The following is an 18254-nucleotide window of genomic DNA, read 5'->3' on the forward strand; positions in this document are numbered from 1 at the left end:
GTGGCTGTTTAGTGCTTGGCCCAAAATGCCTCTGAAAACCATGATCCTCCACTCTTGGGGGTTGGGGATTGTCTTGGGAATATATTTGACGGCTACTGAACAATTGCTTGGCTGTTTCCAGAGGTGCCAAAGTCAGTGCTTTGGGGATGGTGCCAAGGACATGCCTGAGGCATTCTTTATGTGCAAAGAGCACTTTAGAGAAGTTCTGATTGGCAGAGCAAACTGCAAACCAGTGAATGTGGGCAAAGGGCACCCTCAGAAGCAGAGAAGCAAAGATGCTAACGTTGAGTATAAGCAAGGCTGCAAAATAAAACGGGACAGTTTGATGTCTCCTGGTTACCTTTCTGGCTGTATCTCACAGCCCTCTCATTCTCACATTTTCTGCTCCTTAATATCCATGTTCCTCCAAATTGTTTTCACATGACTCCCTCCTCCTTTTGGTCTCCCGGTCTCAGAGACCAAGTCGTTGAGAGTCTTCCAGAGCTGAGTCCTTCAGAAGCCAGGAAGTGACAAACAGCTGCACTTCCTGGCCATGAGTGTTAAGCATCAGCCAATTACCCCTCCTTGCTGCATAATGCACATGGCTTTTATTCTCCTGCCATGGCCTGTAGGAACTGAACTGCCTGCTCATTGCTCATGTGAGCTCTTCCTTTGTCTTGGAGCATTCCTATGACTTTCATGCTTCAAGCAGGGCTTCCTGTCACAGGTTGCAGTTGGAGCAGAGTAAAGCTGTGGAACTAAAGTGTTCCACCTCACTGTGTGTAATTACCAAGGTGAGGATGGGAGACATTCTCCTGAAACTATTGGAATGGATATGGAGCTGAATTAATGTCTGTAGCACTGTGTGGACTCCGCTCCCAGTGAGAGGTTGTGCCTGGTCTGTGTGTGTCTCTGCTTACAGTCTGTGATGTATTTCCATTGCAACTAGATCCGTGCTGCATTGTGCATGTTGGCTGAGAAGAACTTAGAACCAAAGGATGTGGAGCTTTTTGAGAAAGAGATGAAGAAAAGGAGAGCAAAGAAAACATCCTTGCAGGTGCCTCCACAGAGAGTTGAGCCCAGGGATGCAGCTGCAGCAAGTAAGTGGTGTCTACACTGCTGGTCCTTTTTGAGCTCTTCCTTACCCTCTGCACAGTGTTGCAATCAGACTGGGGGGCTGTTGCACTTGCATCTGAGTGGAAACCTGCATAGGAATGATTTCCATTTTGCAGAGAAAAACACAGAGGCATTAATTGTCTTGCCCATGGCCTCACTTAGTAACAGAGTATCAGCTTCCCACCTTCACCTCTAAAATCTTTCAGAGTAGAAAATTCAGTCTTGGAAAGTCGCCTGCCCTTCAGACTCTGTTCTGAAGAGCAGCTTCCAGGCAATGTGAATGCAGAAGAATGCTTTTCCACCAAGGTGCAACCTGGAAGAAACCAAATTCAGCACCTTCTGATGAAAAGACCAGAGATCCTTCTCGAGCCACTCCCCTCCAAGGAGCTGGCACTGTAGAGCTGTGCTGAAGCCCTGAGGCAGTGCTTCTGTTGTAGCCCCAGGAGCAAGCAGCATTCCCCAGTGAATCCCGGCTGAGGGGCTCTGGCTGCAGCGCTGTGTGCGCTGCCCCGAGGGCGGCAGCAGGGACCTTCGGGGGCAGCACTCAGCCCCAGGGCACCACCCAAGCTTATCTGCACTTTCTTTTGGGAACTTGCCCAGCCTGCCTCTGAAACAGGAAAACAAAAGCATAGCAATACTGGCTTCTCCTTGTTTCTTAGGGGAAGCATCACTGCAGTTTGATTTTTAAACTGGAAGAAGGTAGATTTAGATTAGATATTAGGTAGAATTTATTTTATAATGAAGGCAATGAAATGCTGCAAGGGTTTTTCCAGAGAAGCTGTTGTTGATTTATCTATGAAGGTGTTCAAGGCCAGTTTACATGGGACTCTGAGGAACCTGATCCAGATGAAGATGTTCCGTTTCCCAGGGGTTGGACTAGATGGTGGTTAAAGGGGCCTTCCCACCAAAATTGTTGTAGGTTTTCCTGGGTGATTGTATGATCCTTGTCCCATACTAGCGTGCCAGTGTTCTACTTGAAGTTCTTTGGGATAACACAGAGATGTTACCCAGCTCCAGCAAGTTTTCTGGCCCTTTCCATCATTGCCCTGTCCAGCACCCTCCACTTACAAGATCCTCTTTGGTCCCTGCAGGCCTCAGCCAAGCAGCTGTCAATGGCACAGCTTCCAGTGTGCAGAGAAAACACCCTGGTAATGCCTTGAAGAAGAAGGTCTTGAGGAAGCAGGACAAGATGCCCTTACTGCCCACTATGCCCATCATCCAAGAGGAAGGCAGTGTCCCATGCAACTCCTCAGGTAAGTCTGCTCTGTGGCAGCTTTTTCCCATATAGTTATTTCCTTGCAAAAGGAGCACAAAGTGTGCCTCCTGCCTCAGCCAGCACAACTGGGCTCTTTGGTCAATAGCCTGTCCGGGAATGAGCACCAAATCCACTTTTGAGTTCCTCCAGCTTGGTTGTCTTGCCGTAGTCAGTTTTTAGAGATGCATTGGAAAGTTGAGCTGAATAAAGTAGAGGTAAAGGCCTAAGCTCGGGCTTTTGTCCATCCTGATAATCCAAACTACAGCGCTGGTGCCGGGAGACAGCTGTAAGTGCAGAGATGAGCTGGGGGCACTGTGCCAGGGTGCGCTCACTGTGCACCTACGAGTACCACCACCATCAGTTGACCACTCCCCATCGGGGCCCTCTGCCTGTGCTGTTGTCCGGCTCTGCAGCCAGCTTTTCTGCTATCCCAGTAAGGGTTGTCTCTGCATGGCAGTCAGTGCCTTGGTGCAGTCGTGCTGCTGCTCCCTGAAGTGATCAATGGCTCCTGGCTGCCACCATCCCATGGCCTGCAATTCCAAGAGGGAACAAGCAGTGCCTGCTGTGTCACTGCAGCCAAACACAGTGGCTGCTGGTAGGAGGTGACAGTCAGGAGGGGCTGCCTGGTGCTCCAAGGTTGCCTGTGCTATCATCCCGACTAGGGTGAGATAAAAAGAAGGGAGCAAGGAATAATAATTGGAATGCTCTTTTCTACTGATGCTACTTCCACGTTGAGAACTGACCAGAATTGAGCCTGGGTTGTTCCGGCTTGGCTTGGTGCTGTGGCAGGGCAGCTGCAGGAATTTCCTCAGGGAGTTGCAGAGTGCCTCAGTCCTCAGGGCTGGGGGAAATGAGGGCGCTGGGACAAGAGAGGCCCCTGGGGGGTTCCCTCTAGGTGTAGCCATTCCCACTGGTCGTCCCTGTCTGGCAGGGAGTGGGAGCTCTGCGGCCTCAGGAACCTGCCGCTGGCTGTGCTACCTGTGGCACTTGGGAGCTGGCACTGTGTGGGCAATGGTCAGGTTTAGCCTGGAGCTGTGCCCAGCTGGGGGGGCTGGGAGAAAGCAAGGAGCCCAAGGAGGCAGACAGCAGGGAGGTGTGTGAGGCAGTGCCAGTTTGCAGCACATGGAAGCCTGGCTGGGAGCTGGGGCTGCAGGCCGCTCCATGGCGGGGTGCCTTGCCCGGGGCTGCAGCGCTCAGGGCTGACCCTCTCCTCACAGTGACCTCGCAGACGGCCACTGGTGCCGAGCGCCGACAGGAGCTGCTCCGTGAGCGTGGGCACAAGGACACAGCCTCTGCTGACCCGCAGCAGTCCTTGCTCCAGGCACTCTCCTGGCTGGGCAGCGATGACTGGTAAGAAAGGCCCCGGTCACTCTGTCTCCCTCTTAGCGTTAAGGAAGCTTACAAGTGGATCTTGCCAGTGCCTCTGAGCCCCGACAGCCCAGAGGGCAAAGGACTCTGCTGAAACCACTCCAGAGCAGTGAGAGGATCAAGATTTGAGAGCAGCCTTTGCTTGGCCTCGGTCTGCAGCTGTGCTCCAGCTGCTGCCGCTCTGTGCTGCTCCCTCGCTTTGCCTGCTGCTCCATGGAGCTGCAAAGGAAGTCTTGAGGGAAGAGAGGAAGCTGTGGGATGAGATGATTTGCTGGCTGAAGGCAGCAGCAGGATGGCAGCAGTTTTGAGTGTAGAGATTTGGGTGCCTTGGGGCACTGGCCCAGTGGGACTGAGTAAGATTTCTCTCTGCTCCCAGTGCTGACAGCAATGGCAGGTGACAGGGTCTCCCTGTGACCTCCTGCATGTGAGTCCCAGAAGCAGCTCCAGGGAGTTGCTCTTTCTGAGAAATGGACTGATTTGTGCTTTCAAATCCCCAGCCTGTCTTTACTCCTGAAGGCTCATGGCAGAAGGGAAGGAGAAAGCAATGAAACCCTCTGGGAATCTTGGATTTTTGAATTCAACTTTTTCCTTTTCACTGCTTCGTATGGGCCGGAGGTGTTTTGCCAATACTCAACATGTGTCCCACAATTAGACACAGAGAGAAGGAGGCCCAGTGGTGATAACTCTACGAATGTTAGGTGATGCTGGTTAAATTTTTGGTGATATTGGTTGTGATGTCGGGGTTAGCATAAACTCACTGTTGGATGCTTCATTCACACAGGGGTACAGACTCCATTCACAATGGGATAAGCATGAAAAATCTGCCACCATGCATCTCTTTGTGCAGTCACATTTGCTTTGCAATTCTCTTCTGCTTTCTCTTCCCCCTTTTTGTTTGGTGCCCTCTGAGGTGCAAGAGAGCTTCTGCAGGTGTGGGGGGTCCCGGTGACTCTCAGGGGTGCCCATGGGATCGGTCACCAGCCCTGTGCTGCAGCCCTGATGCCTCACACACCTTCCTGTAGCTCAGGGCTGCCTAGAGCAAGTGCTGAGAGACAGAGTTGTTTACACCTCTTAAATAACATGTTGCTGTAGTGGGCATTGTTTTTGGTAGGGGATTCTGGGAAAAGGCAGAGTTTCAACTGTTCTTTCCCAGGCGTGGAATCTTATGGGACATCCTGCTGCTGCTTTTCTGGGGAATGTGGAGGTGCAGTGGAGTGGGAGAGACACAGGCCTAAATTGTAGAGTGGAAACTCAGCTCCAGAGTTCCAGTGCAGGGTCTCACTGCTGATCTGCCTGCTGGCACTGCCAAAGAAGGAACATGCCCCAATAACAGCCCAATGGGATTGTGTCTCAGGGACATTCACAGGGAGGTGACAAGGAACAGCAGCATGACCCAGTCTCACAGCTTCTAGGAGACCGTGACATAGGGACTCCATAGGCCAGACATTTCAGAAAGGCTGTCTTGTAAAATTAGTCAGAAATTAAAACACTGAAACCCCTCTATTTGTCTCTTGGATTTGTGTATGCTTTTGACAGCAACAACATCCTGCGGGAAGGAGCTCCACAATTTCATTAAGTACTCCTTGAAAAGCACCTCCCATTGTTTGACTGAGCTGCTAGCCTGGTAATTTCAGAGGGTGCTGCCTAGTTCTTGGGTGGAGAGAAAAATCCATCTTTTTGGTACTTGCCTTTCAGGGAGATGAAGGAGAAGGGACTGGTCAGCATCAAACTCCTGGCTGGGTCCCATTCAGAAGTCCTGCTTTCAAGGCTTCGTGACATTTGCTTGGCAGTTACCAGTGAGGTGAGAACACTCTTGTGAATTGTGCCCTGTACTTCATACACGGTGTGTGGAGTAGCTATGTGCTTGTTCATCTCCATGTGTGCTCAGAGACTGCCTTCATTTCTCTTTTTAGATCTTGTATTTCTAATGTCTGTCAGCTTTCTATGGGATCTGTGTGTAGATGTAGTTGTATTCACTGGTAGGTCGGGTATCTGACACTCATCTTTGAGTGAGCTGCCATTATCATGAAATGTGCAAATGCAGAAAAAGATACTCTAATTATGTTATTTTCAGAGTCCTAGTCTCTGCCCGAGCTGTCGTTCAACACTGCAAATTAGTCTGTAGACCTGAGCGTGTGTTTTCTGTTTCCTGGCTGAGTGCTTCAACTGCTGGTGTTGCTTTTTTAAACAGGAGCACGTGACTCTTTTATCTTTATGACTGACGCCTTTATGGTTTGAAAGCAGCCCTTACTTTAATTTGGTTCTTTGTGTTTCAAAGAAAAGAGCCTAAAGGGAAAGCAGTTGACATTAAAGAAGGCTTATGTAGATACTTTATGAAATTTCTTATTTTTAGGCCTGTTACATGCAAGTCTGAGGCCAGATATTGGTGCCAGTGGAAGTGTCATGCTGTGCATGTGCTCTTCTGCTCTTATTGTGCTTTTATGTTCCTCTGGACACAGTGGGATGTGTTGTCATTTGCTGGGACGTCTGTCTAAGGCAACTGGTTTTCTTTCCGAGGTCATTCTTATGTTTCCCCTCTGACTTCCCCAGGTGACCAACCTCCGCTCAAAGGTGTCCTACTTGGCCATTGTCACTCTGGGAGAGCTCTTTGTGACCTTGAAGAAGGACATGGACTCTGAGGTGGATGAGGTGGCTCGGGTCCTTCTGCACATGGTGTGGAACTCGCCAGAGTTTGTTGAGAAAGCAGCCAGTCACACCCTGGGGATCATGGTGGAGAATGTGACTCCTGCACGAGCAATGACTGCTCTCCTGGACAGTGGAGTCAAGTAGGTTCTTCTTCTTTCAGTGATATTCCTCACCCTCTAGAGTGCTTGTGGGTGGGGGAAGGGATGAGAGAAAGAATGGGAATGGTGGGAGGGAAGGGTCCTGTATCCTGCATCTTCTGTCAACTCAGTGACTGGATTCTCCAATCCACCTCATTTCTTTCCTCTTCTCCCCTATTTCTGCCCTCCCTCAGCCTATGAGTTCTCAGAATCACAGAACTGTAGAACATGGGAAGTTGGACGAGGCCAGGAGGATGATCAAATCCAGTTCCTGGCCTTGCACAGAGCACCCCAAGTGTCACACCATGTGCCTGAGATTGTTGTCCAAATGCTGCTTGAACTCTGTCAGGCTTGGTGCTGTTGACCACTGCCCTGGGGAGCCTGTTCCAGTGCTCCAGGCACCCTCTGTGAGAAAAAACTTTTCCTGATATGCAGCCTAAACCTCTTCTGACCCAGCTTCCTGCTGCTTCCTGGATGCCTCCCAGTCTGTCAGAGTTGCCTAGATGTGGTGAATGGTGGGGAAGTGCAAGTGCCTGCAAAGGCTAAGGATAGAGCCTTGTGCTTCTGTGGGAAGAGGGACAATTGCAGTTTTCATCTGTGAGAGCTCTATGATATTTCACTGCACTAAGCACAGAGACCCTGTGAGAAACCATGGATCCTCATGATGCCATTCACTGGGAAAATAAGGAGGGTACTTGCTGGGGTATGGAGCACCTAGGGGAGAATGTGCTGGCTGTGACACAGCCTGCACAGCAGGTGCAGCTCCTGCCAAAAGGAGTCCTGTATGACTATCCTGGCCATAGAGCTCTACTTTCTAATCAAACTGGTGTTTCATGTTAGCCTTGAGATGATGAATCACTGCACATACACCTTCACAGGCCCACTACTATGGAATAGCTGATGCAAATGCTGCCTTAAGTGTTTGTGCTGAGCCTGATAATTATCAAAAGACACTCTCTAGAACTGGACAATCTGGGTAAATTGATTGCCACACTTTCCCCATCTTTGCAATAGGATAAAACATTCAGATGTACCCCTTGCCAATCCTCACAAAAGAAACAGGCTGCATTGCTGCATATTCTGCAACTTCACGGCCCACAGTGTGTTTTCCCTGCATCTGTATTTTTCCAAATTTCTGCAGATTTGGGGATAAATGGCTGGAATGAGCCTCAGTCCTGCTGCAACTCTGTGTAATGGGTGCCCTCTGATAGGTTAGCATGAATGGTCTTTCATTTCTAAAGAATTCATATGTAATCTAATTTTTTATCTTTCTCAGTGGAAATTGTGGCAAAGACACTGAGTATCAGGTCGTGCAGGGAGACTGAATTCCTCCGTCTTCCTTGCAGACAGTCCTTGTGTCCAATGCTAATTTGAGTTTCTCTGAGGACAGAAGCTTCTACAGGTGTCTGAAGCTGCAGGGAGAAGCCAGGCCTCCTTCCCGCAGCAGTGGCAGGGAGCACGCTCTGGCCAAGGCCTGTGCTGCTGTTGCTCCTTCTCCCTGTGCCCCAGTGTTTGCTCTCCTCTTGCCAGGAGCCGCCACGCCCAGGTGCGGAAGTGTGCGGCGCAACTGCTGCTGTCCTTGATGGAGAAAATTGGAGTCACGAAGCTCGCAGGCACACCCAGGGCTGAGAGGCTGGCGCACGCGGCAGGGACGCTTGCTCAGGACTGCCACAAGGACACAAGGTAACCATCTTCATTTCACCTCCTCACACAGGAAAACTGCCTTGTGTCTGTCTAGAAAGGTAAAACCACAAAAGAGTGGTAATGAAAGGAAATATTAAGTTACATCACGGTGTGGATAAGGGCCATAGAGGCATGGAATACCCGGAGTTGTATGGGATCCATTGGGGCCATGGAGTCCAGCTGCCAGCCATGTGCAGGACATGCCAAGAGTCACTCCATGTGCCCAAGGGCATCATCCAAACGTTTCTTGAGCTCTGTCAGCCTTCGTGCTGTGACCACTGCTCTGGATTACCTGGGGAAATGACTGTAGTGGGTAAGCTGAGGTTGTCCAGCAAGAAGGAGCATTGCCAACTTCCTGTGATTTGAAGGATTCTTTCCTGAGATCAAAAGAGCTCAGATTTGGCAGTCAAATAGTTTTGTTTGGTCTGAAGTGCACAACACAAATCCAAAGTGTTCATCACCAAAGGATCCCAAACATCTCTTTCTTATGAATTTAAGGCTTTCCTGGAAATATGCCAGGGCACTTTAGCTAATGTATTCTGTCTATATTGTTTAGAATGTATTCTGTAGTCTGTCTAAATCTCTTCTGCAGATTTCTAGAATGCTGTTGTCTGTGACTCAATGACCTCCAAATTTCTTCTTGAAGAAAACTGTGGTTTCCTAGTGGCAAAATCCACCCAAAACACCAAACTCCCCTTACTCAAATTCACATCTGTAGACGCCTCGAATACAAGCACAACTCGTTGCCCCTGTGCATACATATCCTATAGAATCTCACATAGAAAGCATGAGGTGTTTTTCCCTGTTTTCCCTACCAGCTAAAGAAAGGCAAATTATTGTATTGTATTGCACTGCCATTGCAAATGTCAGAAAGTACTGCTAATGGCTCCGACAACAAAGCAGATGTCTTTTGCTTGTTCCCTTGGATCCTTTGATCCCACAGAATCACACCCCGAGTTTCAGAGTGAAATGGTATTTTTCTGTAGCCCCACATTCTCCTCTTGCCTCTTGTGTTCAGCTGACAGCACTGTGCAGTGACAAGTAGGGGTAAATCTCTCTCTTTGATGAGTAGGTAATGCCTTCTCATGCAAGGATTGCAGCTGATGTGTTTAAGGTTAATGTATCAGCCTTTTCTTTTAATAGTCTTGCTTTGTTTGTTCACCTTTCTGTCTTTTCTCTCCTTCCTTCCTTCCTGCCTGCCTGCCTCCCTTTCTTCCCGTCGTCCCTCAATCCTTCCATAGGCATTATGGACAGGAGATGGTGAAGATATTGCTGGATGACCAAAAATGTAAAATGCTTTTGGAGCGATCCGTTCCTGCCTGTGACCTGGAAGATATTCTGAGAAGAATTAAGAAGAAAGTAAGTGCTTGGCAGGAGAAATGTCTCCTTTGTGCAAGTATAGCCACAGCTAATAGGACATCAAACATACCTAATCTGTCTTTATCTCATTCCCCTTCTGCTCAATCATTTTGCTCCTGGGAATGAGCTGTTAATCCCCAGCCTGTTCATCTGCAGACCACAAAGGAGCTGATATTCTTAGGGGAAAAGTGGGGCTTTGAATATTTTGACTATTGGTCACAAAGAGGAAAGGGGAAGAGGAGAAAGTGGGTTTACATTTAAGCATAACTCCCCACCCTGCTGTCCCTGCTCTGCTCCCAGTAAAGCAATGAAGTGAGAAAAGTGCTTCTGAGGAGAACAGAGTCTTTGCAAAAGACACTGGAAGCAGTAGTGCCAAGAGAATTTCCAAAACTGCAGCAGATGTCCCAGTCAATCCTAATTGCTACAATTACCGTCTGTCTTTTGGGAATACTGCCCTGCTGTCAAGCCCTGTGGAGCTGGAAGAAGCTTGGTGAATCCAGCAGCATCCAGAGGAAAATCATTTGTCTGGGGGGGGACTTTCATTGTTTTTATCCACGTTATAGAAGGGAGCGTGTCCTTTGTGCACAAACAGGGAGAGCGAGTGTTGAACCAAATCACCTTCCAACAAAATTGGCCCACCCCAAAGAGTCCTAATTTTTCTGCTTTTTCCTATAAGATCTCTTGGTGCCTACCAGTTTCCATTATTCCCATTTATGCTCGAGACTCATGAGTTGGGGAGTTTAAACTGCTGCTCACTATGGCAGCACCCATAACCTGCCTTGGGCTATTGCAAACAAAGAGTTGGCATCACTGAATCTCTGGTCTGTTTCCTTCTGTAGGTTTGGAAATATTTCCCTAAGCCTTGGTAGCAGTGATCCTGGTTCTAACTTGTGTTTTTAAGCAGACAGTTTCCTATTCTATATTCTAAATATTGGTGGGGTTTCTCTGTGTCCTTGTAGGGGATGGAAGAGCAGAAGGGTGAATGCCCATCTGTCAAGAGCCCTGTGAAGATGAGGAGCCATGTCTCAAAGAAGCCCCAGGCCACATTTCCTTCTAGTCAACGGTACTGAGCACTTTTGTTAGATGCGACAAAGCACACAACAAGCTTGACATTTCTCTTCCTCAGGAAAATCTTTCTGGAGAGATGGCCTGTGCCACTGATTCTTTCCTTTCCTACAAATTTTCTTTGATAAAAAATGCCTATATCTGCATTAATAATATTTGTAGATTGTCTCCCGTAATGATTGTCTTGAAGTCCATGCTGTTTTCAGAGCCTCATGATTCTCTAGCTTGAAATCACAGCATGAGTAAATCACCTCTGGATATTTTGCTCACGATTATCTGCAGGTATTATCACCAACAAGCCATCATTTGCTTTTATTTTCCAGGGTGAAGTCGACCTCGGATGGACGCCTCCTACACCATCCAAAAGTCCAGGTCACGTTGCCTCCAGCTGTGGATGAAATGGAGATGCTCCAGAAGCTTGATGATCTCCTGGAAGCCAAGGGGTTTGAGACACGGATGGAAGGAGTGGCACTCCTCCTAGACCTGTGCAAAAACAGCCCCAAGCTCATCACCACGAACATTGTCCAAGTATGTAGGGTATCTTCACTGTTCCTTCCCTTCAGCTCCTCTCCCAAGCCTGTAGCAATGAAGTTAATTCAGTCTGTCTTGGCACTACATCCTGCCTTGTTGGGACAGGCTGGTCCCTCTTACCCAGACAAATTTAATTCAGGTCCAGCATGCAGGACAAATTCTTTCAGTCCAGCTGTATTTGTCTGGCAGGTGCCTATTGATGTTGTTCATCACATGATGACAGAATTTTCCACTGCTCTAACCTTTGCTGTCTCCTACTCCCAGCTGGGTTCAATGAAAGGAATCCAGCCACTGAAAGCATGGCAATTCTTGTCTTGACAAAAAATGGCTTTGGATGGGGAAGAGAAGTATCAGGCTGGGTTGGTATAACCCAAATGTTTCTAAAAGAACACTTTGGTAAACTCCATCCTGTCTTGCACAAACACTGTGTTTGTGCCACAAAGAACTGTGGCTACTCGTTTCCATCCTTGTCTCTATTGCACTTGGTAAAGATGGTGTGTAACCTTCTCGGGTATTGAATGCTCATTTCTACATCCCCTCTCCAAACAAGGACATTTTAATCCAGCTTTCCTGCTGCTTGTTCTCTTCACAGATTTTTGATCATTTTGTCCTGAGAATATCTGACACGCACAAGAGAGTGAAGCAGATGGCGCTGGACATGCTGGCAGAAATGATAGCCATCCTGGAAGATGCCTTGAACCCCGTGATTGTCCGTTTAGTGGAAGGAATACTAAAGAGCCTGAACTCAAAGGATACCGGGGTTCATGCTGCAGCTGTGAAAGCGCTGGAAAAATCCGTTTCTCATTTTGGTAAGGCTGACATGGACTCTCCTCAACTGTGTCTCTGCCTCTCTGACACAAGAGAACACTGAGTGCCATGAGAGCTCTTGTTGCCCGTGGAACACTGCAGCTGACATCCACCAGAAGCTGTGGGGGTGCAGTCCTTAGGCACCAGTCCCCCAAGAGGCTTGAATGTGCATCAGCATTTCCCACAAGTGCCAGGAGCCCTTGGCTCTGTGCTGCTTGTCTGGAGAGGAGGTCCTGGACTACAGCTTTGCTACAATTCAGAGGCAAAGGGGATTTTGGAGTTTGCTTGGACCCCATTAGATTTCCCAAATGAACAGCTTTGCTGTTGCCATGAAGGGACACTGGCCCATCATGGCTCCTGCAGAGCAGCCCCCTGGAAGGCTCCACATTATAGGCATTAGCTGCCTCCGTTCCACCTTTCCCATTTGTCTTCTTTTTTCAAATGGGACACTTATGATTCACCAAGTGCATTTCCTTAAAACAAGCAGATAGAAATCCAGCTGTCAGTGATGTCTTGTTCCACATGTTGTTTTCATGGGGCAGGATGGCTGTGGCAAATACCTACACAGGCAAGGACTGCTCTAAATTCCTTTGTCACAGAGATTTATGTCAGCACTGAAAATGCTGCTCGGGAGAAATATGCCTGACAAATGGAGTGTTGAAGAGGCAGATCTTCAAGGGGAGTTTCCACTTTCTCCACCTCAGCTGCTCTGCGAACTCCTGAACTGCCTGACGCTGTGCCTTTGTGTATCCCAAGTCTGGGCTTCTTCCTGTTTGCTCTGGAGTTCAAAACCTTTTCACTGCTTACGTGTGATTGAACTCTTGAGGTCCTTGATCTGAAATGTTTAACGTAGCTCCCGGTCCAGCAGACAACTTTGCATTGACAAATGTGAACGGAGAGGTTTTCTTTGGGAATTTAACCCCCCCCTCAAGTAGGCTGGAGGGAAAGAAGTACATCAGCAGAAAATTACTTGATTTTATAAATTGGGGCTGCCCCTGCCCTTCCCCTCCCCACTCTCCTTTCTCCTAGGACCTCAGAAGAGTGAGCAGAAACGTGTGTTTCTCTTGTAGATAAAGTAGCACTGATGAAAGAGTTCAGCCACCAATGGAGTCAGCTGAGTGGCCAAGCTCTGCTGGATGTGACAGAGCGTATCACAGGTATGGCCTCTGCTAAGCCAAGAGGTCTCCCCAGGGAGCATTTCCAGGGCATTCCTGGCAATAGACAGTAGAGTAGCTGCTCCAAATCAGGAGGTGCTGAGCTTGTCCCTCCTGCCCAATGCCCATGGCAGCTGTGTTTGGCAGGTTTTCCCTGGCTGCTGCAGAGGTGTGCAGTACCTGGCACGGGGGTGGCGCTCGGCCTTGGGGCCGAGCTCTCACTGGGGCATCTCAGAGCCCACCTCCAGGAAAGGGAGGGGTTAAAAATACCCGAGCTGGCTCTTCTCTTGGGAGCTCAGGGTCATCTCTGGTCCTTCAGGGAAAATGTAGCAAGTGCTGTTTCAGGCAATCCGTTTGTTTTGTCCTCACAGAATTCTCATTTTGCTCTTGAAAAGTTTTGAGACTGAACCCTGAAGTGCCTGGGGGTCACAACTTAGGTCAAAACTCAGCACCCAGATTAGGGGCATGGATTTGGTGCAAGGCAGCCTTTGGGGCCAGAGGGGCAGAAGCAGAGTGCTGAGGCTCCCTGCCTGTGCTGTCAAAGTGGCATTGGACTGAGCATTTCAGGGTGTGCAAACAGTGTCTTCCTGTGTCAGTGCTGTCCAAAATGCTACAAATGCAGCTGATAATTGATTCCTCAGAGGAGCTTGCTATGTCAGCAACAGCCCAGGATTGGAAAAGTGATAATCTCTATATATAGTGGACAAGATGATTTACAGCCTTGCTTTAACGGGGTCTAAATGCACTGCTAAGTGTGCCAGCATCTTTAAATGCAAGGTTTCATAGATGTTGTGTCTTCTTCAGCAATCTCAAATGCTCAGTGTTCGGTGATTGAGAATGTCAAAAGCCCTTGAAAGGGCATTGGGATAAAGTAGATGTCTAGAAAGAGGGAATTTAGTTTTGGAGATATTTTGATCTCTTCTTCAAATAATGGAAATAAACATAAATTAGGACTCTTTTAGGAAGAGCAGATGTTCTCTCTGAGATTTAGTGGGAACAAACAATGTTTTCTCAAGTTCCATTGTGATCAATGTCTTGAATTGGATTTTAACTGAAATTAACACCCATTTTGAAATGGATGCCATAACCCTTTTCCTGCTTGGCAGAATTGGTTTTGGGCACTTTCAGGAAGTGTTTAAATGTTGATGATTGCTGGTGGATTACGAGCATAGAGAAAATGAAGTCTCTTCCACCACAGAATTAGAAGGGGTTACTGCATAACATTTTGCCTGATCAGAAAATAAGAATGGTGTCCAGAGCATTTCAGGTTTTGATGTCTCAGCCACATCTGCCATGCAAGGAGCCTGTTGGTTGTCAATTTTTTGCCTGTGTTTGACAAAGTTCAGTTCAGAAATTGAGCAGGGAGTAGGCTTCAGAGAGAAAGGGAGAAGACACTCGTGTTGTGGTTAAATTTCATTCATCTGTGTTGCATTTTTCTCTCTACATTCTACTATTGCAGTGCACATTGCAAGAAAAATGCCATTAACATTGGGAGGGGAATGACATTAAAATGTGGAGATGCACAAATGCCACAGCAATGAGGTCTGGGTAATTACCTAAGACACCCTGAGGTTTGAAGCAGCTGTTTGTTGGAAGGCACAAAAGCATTGTGCCAAAGACAGCAGCTAGTCACTGATGTTTCTAATCCAGCTGTCAAGCAGCACCCATGTCTGGTGGGCTGGAGTTTGGAAGTGTGGTCTAATAGTGCCCTTTGCTGTGTGCCACTGAGCAAAGGGAAGAGCCAGATTGGATTCTGGCACTTTGACATCAAGGGTCACAAAGATGGAATTGTCCTTTTTTCTTAGAAACCTTTCAATTGAATCTCCATGGTGCATTTCCAAATCTTCAGTGTGGGTTTAGACAACTTCCTAATGGAAATGAAAGGGAAGTTGACATTTTAGTCATTCTTGATGTTGAAACAGGTTGTGAAATGATCCAGTAAAGGTACAAGTTCTGCCACAGGTGCAAGTATTTGTTTGGAGACAGTACTCCTGAGGTGTTGGTGGTTCTATTTTGGGGAGGATCAGCTGCTTTGGCCATTTCTGGATCGTTGGGCTCTGTGTGCTATTTCGCTGCTCTTAGCCAGAGAGGCTTCCAAGAAGCAAATCTCGAGGTGGATCCTTGTTTGCATTAAGGTTGTTGTTTCAGAAGCTTGTGTCTCTGTCCCGGCAGTGCTTGTGGAAGGGGTTTATGCCAGGAGCCCTGAAGTGGTCCAGCGCTACGCCCTGCCCGTGCTCTGGTCCTTCCTGGAGAACAAGGCGCTGCCTGTCCGCAGCGCCAATGTGCGCACGGTGGTCACCAGGCTCGCCTCTGCCCTCTACGAGGTGATGGGCACCAAGCTGAAGAAGCGTGCTGCCAGCCAGCCCCCACATGTCCAGGAAAACCTCTCCAGCATCCTGGGCTGGTGAAGGCTTGATGTTCTCCAGCAAGTTGACCAAGTGCTGAGATGGACACCTGCGCTTCTGACCTTTTAGCTGGGCCAAAATTGACAAAATACTCAGGAAGGGTGTGCATCTGCCCCTGCTCTCTCCACTGCCCTTCCTAGTCATGGCATGCTCAGGGGCCTGAAGACAGTCTGGATTGAGGACAAAGTGAAGGACTAGCATGGCTCAGCCTCCCACCGAGGTAAGGTGGGAGCTGGGCCACTCTCTGGTGGGAGGAAGGGTCTTGTGCCAGCCTGGAGAGCCTGTGCACATTGCCAGGGAGCAGTTGTGCCCTGCAGGTGCACCCTGCCATTACTGTGCTGCTGCCAGTGCCCCGTGGAGCTGTAGGGCTGCTGAGCTGTGGGGCAGGGAGAGGAGCAGGAGGCTGCATGTGCAGCTGAGCCATTGCTGGGAAGCACAGGGCTCTGGGCTCCCTGCTGTCCCAGAGCAGCCCAGAGGCCATGGAGTTCCCCTGGGAGATCTGTGGAAGTGGCTCAGGGTGTGCCCCTGGCCTGCCTCCAGAGGGTGATGGTAGGAGAATGTTTCCCTGTGCAGCTATTTATGAATTTCCAAGAAATGTCTTCTATGAAATATGGAGCTTCAGATGCTTTAGGTTTGCATTGCAGCCTCTGTTACATTTTGTGTCTCCATTTTGCAGACCTGCCTGGCTACTGTGTTTCCACCAAGTTTTCTCTGGACATTCTTTTGTGCATTTACCCACAAAGTCCTTTCCTGCTGTCCAGAAGAGCTCTTTCCTCCAAGCCCAGGAAGAAGCTGCTGCCTATCCAAAGAGCGTTTGAAGACAAGGATTTATGCATTAGCCTGTATAGTTCCAGATGTACATATGTTCTGATAGTTATCTGTAGGTTTCAATAAATATATTTTGATTCTATCTTAATAATTTTGTTGTTATATTTTTATTGTGTATATTTTTGGTGGTATGTTTTGTTTTTTTATATTTTATAGTTTTATATTTTTTCCCATTGACATGCTAAGGATGGCCAGGTCCTTGAGACCTTGAGATGGGGAAGGGAGAGCCTCCCTGATTTTGTGAGTTTCTCTGGGAGGGTGGGGCCAGTGGGGGGAAGGAGGCCAAGGCCACGAGATTCGAAGCAGGTAAAGGAGCGTGGGGGGGCAGTTACTGGTACTCAGCCCTTTTTGGCTCTGGAAGGAGGAAGGCAGCTGGGAAACCTCACCGCGCCATCCCAGTGCCAGGAGCTGCCTCTTCTGGTGTTGGACCTCACACCCCTGCCAGGATGCTGTCCTGCTTCAGTTTGCTATCTCCAAGCATCCTGTTGGAGCACCGGGACCGACACTGCTCCACGGATTCGTGAGCAGAGTCTCTCCTCCACCCTTCCCATCTGGGACACAGCTGCCATCACCCCCAGCTCTCCTGCAGCTGTGCAGGGATCCTCACACCTGCCCTGTCCACTGGGAACCTGCCAGAGCTCACTGCCAATGGCGATGGTAACTGCACCAGGGGGGAAAAGAGCACACAACCAAAGGAACTGTGACTGGGTTCCTGTTAATTTCATAGTTATTGTTGTTTAGATTGGCCTTGTTGTATATTTAGTAGAGAACTGTTCTTCCTGTCCCCCTATCTTTCCCTGAGAACCTCTTGATTTCAAAATTATACTGACTCAGTGGGAAGGATTTTACTTTCTCCATTTCAAGGGAAGGTCCTGCTTTTTCCCTAGCACACACCTGTCCATTCAAACTAGGATACAGAGCATGAGGTGCAGGGCTGATGTGTGAAAGCATGAGGATCTCCTCCAAAGTAACTTGTTTAATTGTCCATTTTATTACTTCTCTATTTACTCCACACTACTAAGGCAAGCCAAGCTTTGCTTGCAGGCAAAACAGGCATGGGATACACTAGGGTCCCTTGCAGGATCAGCAGGGCTGGCAGTGACAAAGCAGGCAATCTGCTCCATGGTGAGCCACTACACAGCCGCATCCCAATGTGGGTTTAAGTAGCATGGTATTATGGAGAACTCCTTTTCTGCATCAGATACCAAAAGAACGTCCACAGCTTCTGGTGGCAGTCAGCTGGAGCATTCCACAGGCAACACGAGCTCTCAAGGCACTCAGTGTTCTCTAGTGTCAGAGGCAGAGACACAGTTGAGGAGAGTCCATGTCAGGGGTCAGCCTTCCCAAACTGAGCAATGGATGCTTCTGCCACTAACACTGACAGGAAATAAACAAACAAAATTTCTGTGCACACCAGGGCTACCTGTGGATTAAATTATTTCTGTTTCACATCCTGGCCAGAACAACATCGTGGTCAGAATATCATTGTTCCTAGATTCTCTAACACTAAAAATATTGCTGGAGAGTTTTTGTCATTCCCATAGATTTGGTGACATCCAGACACACTTAACAATCCATTTGGGTCCAAGTTCCATATTGCAGACTGTGAGAGATTGAAGGCCTTTTTGGTTCGTTGTGATAGATAGATAGATAGCCTTGAAACCCGATGCAGTCTAGTTACTATGTAAACAGATAGGTAGGTGGTTACTGATTGTTTAAGCTTGACTCAATAACCAGACGTCTCAGTAATTCCCCGGGAAACAAGGAGTACTGCGAGGTCAGCAAAGACAACGGAAGACATGCGAGGTCAGCAAAGACAACGGAAGACCCCATAACAACCGGAAGAACGTGTGCAAGGCCTATCACGTACCCGGAGACTGGAGGACTTAAGAGAGACGAACTCTAGGAAGAAGTGTGGCAG

At 48.4% G+C, this 18254-nt stretch overlaps 1 protein-coding gene across 1 annotated transcript in view; it reads left to right on the plus strand.

Annotated features, from left to right (window-relative positions):
* The window catches only part of LOC134042012 (serine/threonine-protein kinase pim-1-like), a 117357-nt gene extending 99118 nt beyond the window's left edge, over positions 1-18239 (plus strand). The window contains exon 7 of the mRNA XM_062489086.1: positions 18054-18239. Coding sequence (XP_062345070.1) covers positions 18054-18239 — 186 coding nt within the window. The remainder of the gene's footprint in view (positions 1-18053) is intronic.
* Positions 18240-18254: the final 15 nt, after the last annotated feature.

This window comes from Cinclus cinclus, chromosome 3 (genome assembly GCF_963662255.1).
Source record: "Cinclus cinclus chromosome 3, bCinCin1.1, whole genome shotgun sequence".
NCBI classification, from domain to species: domain Eukaryota; kingdom Metazoa; phylum Chordata; class Aves; order Passeriformes; family Cinclidae; genus Cinclus; species Cinclus cinclus.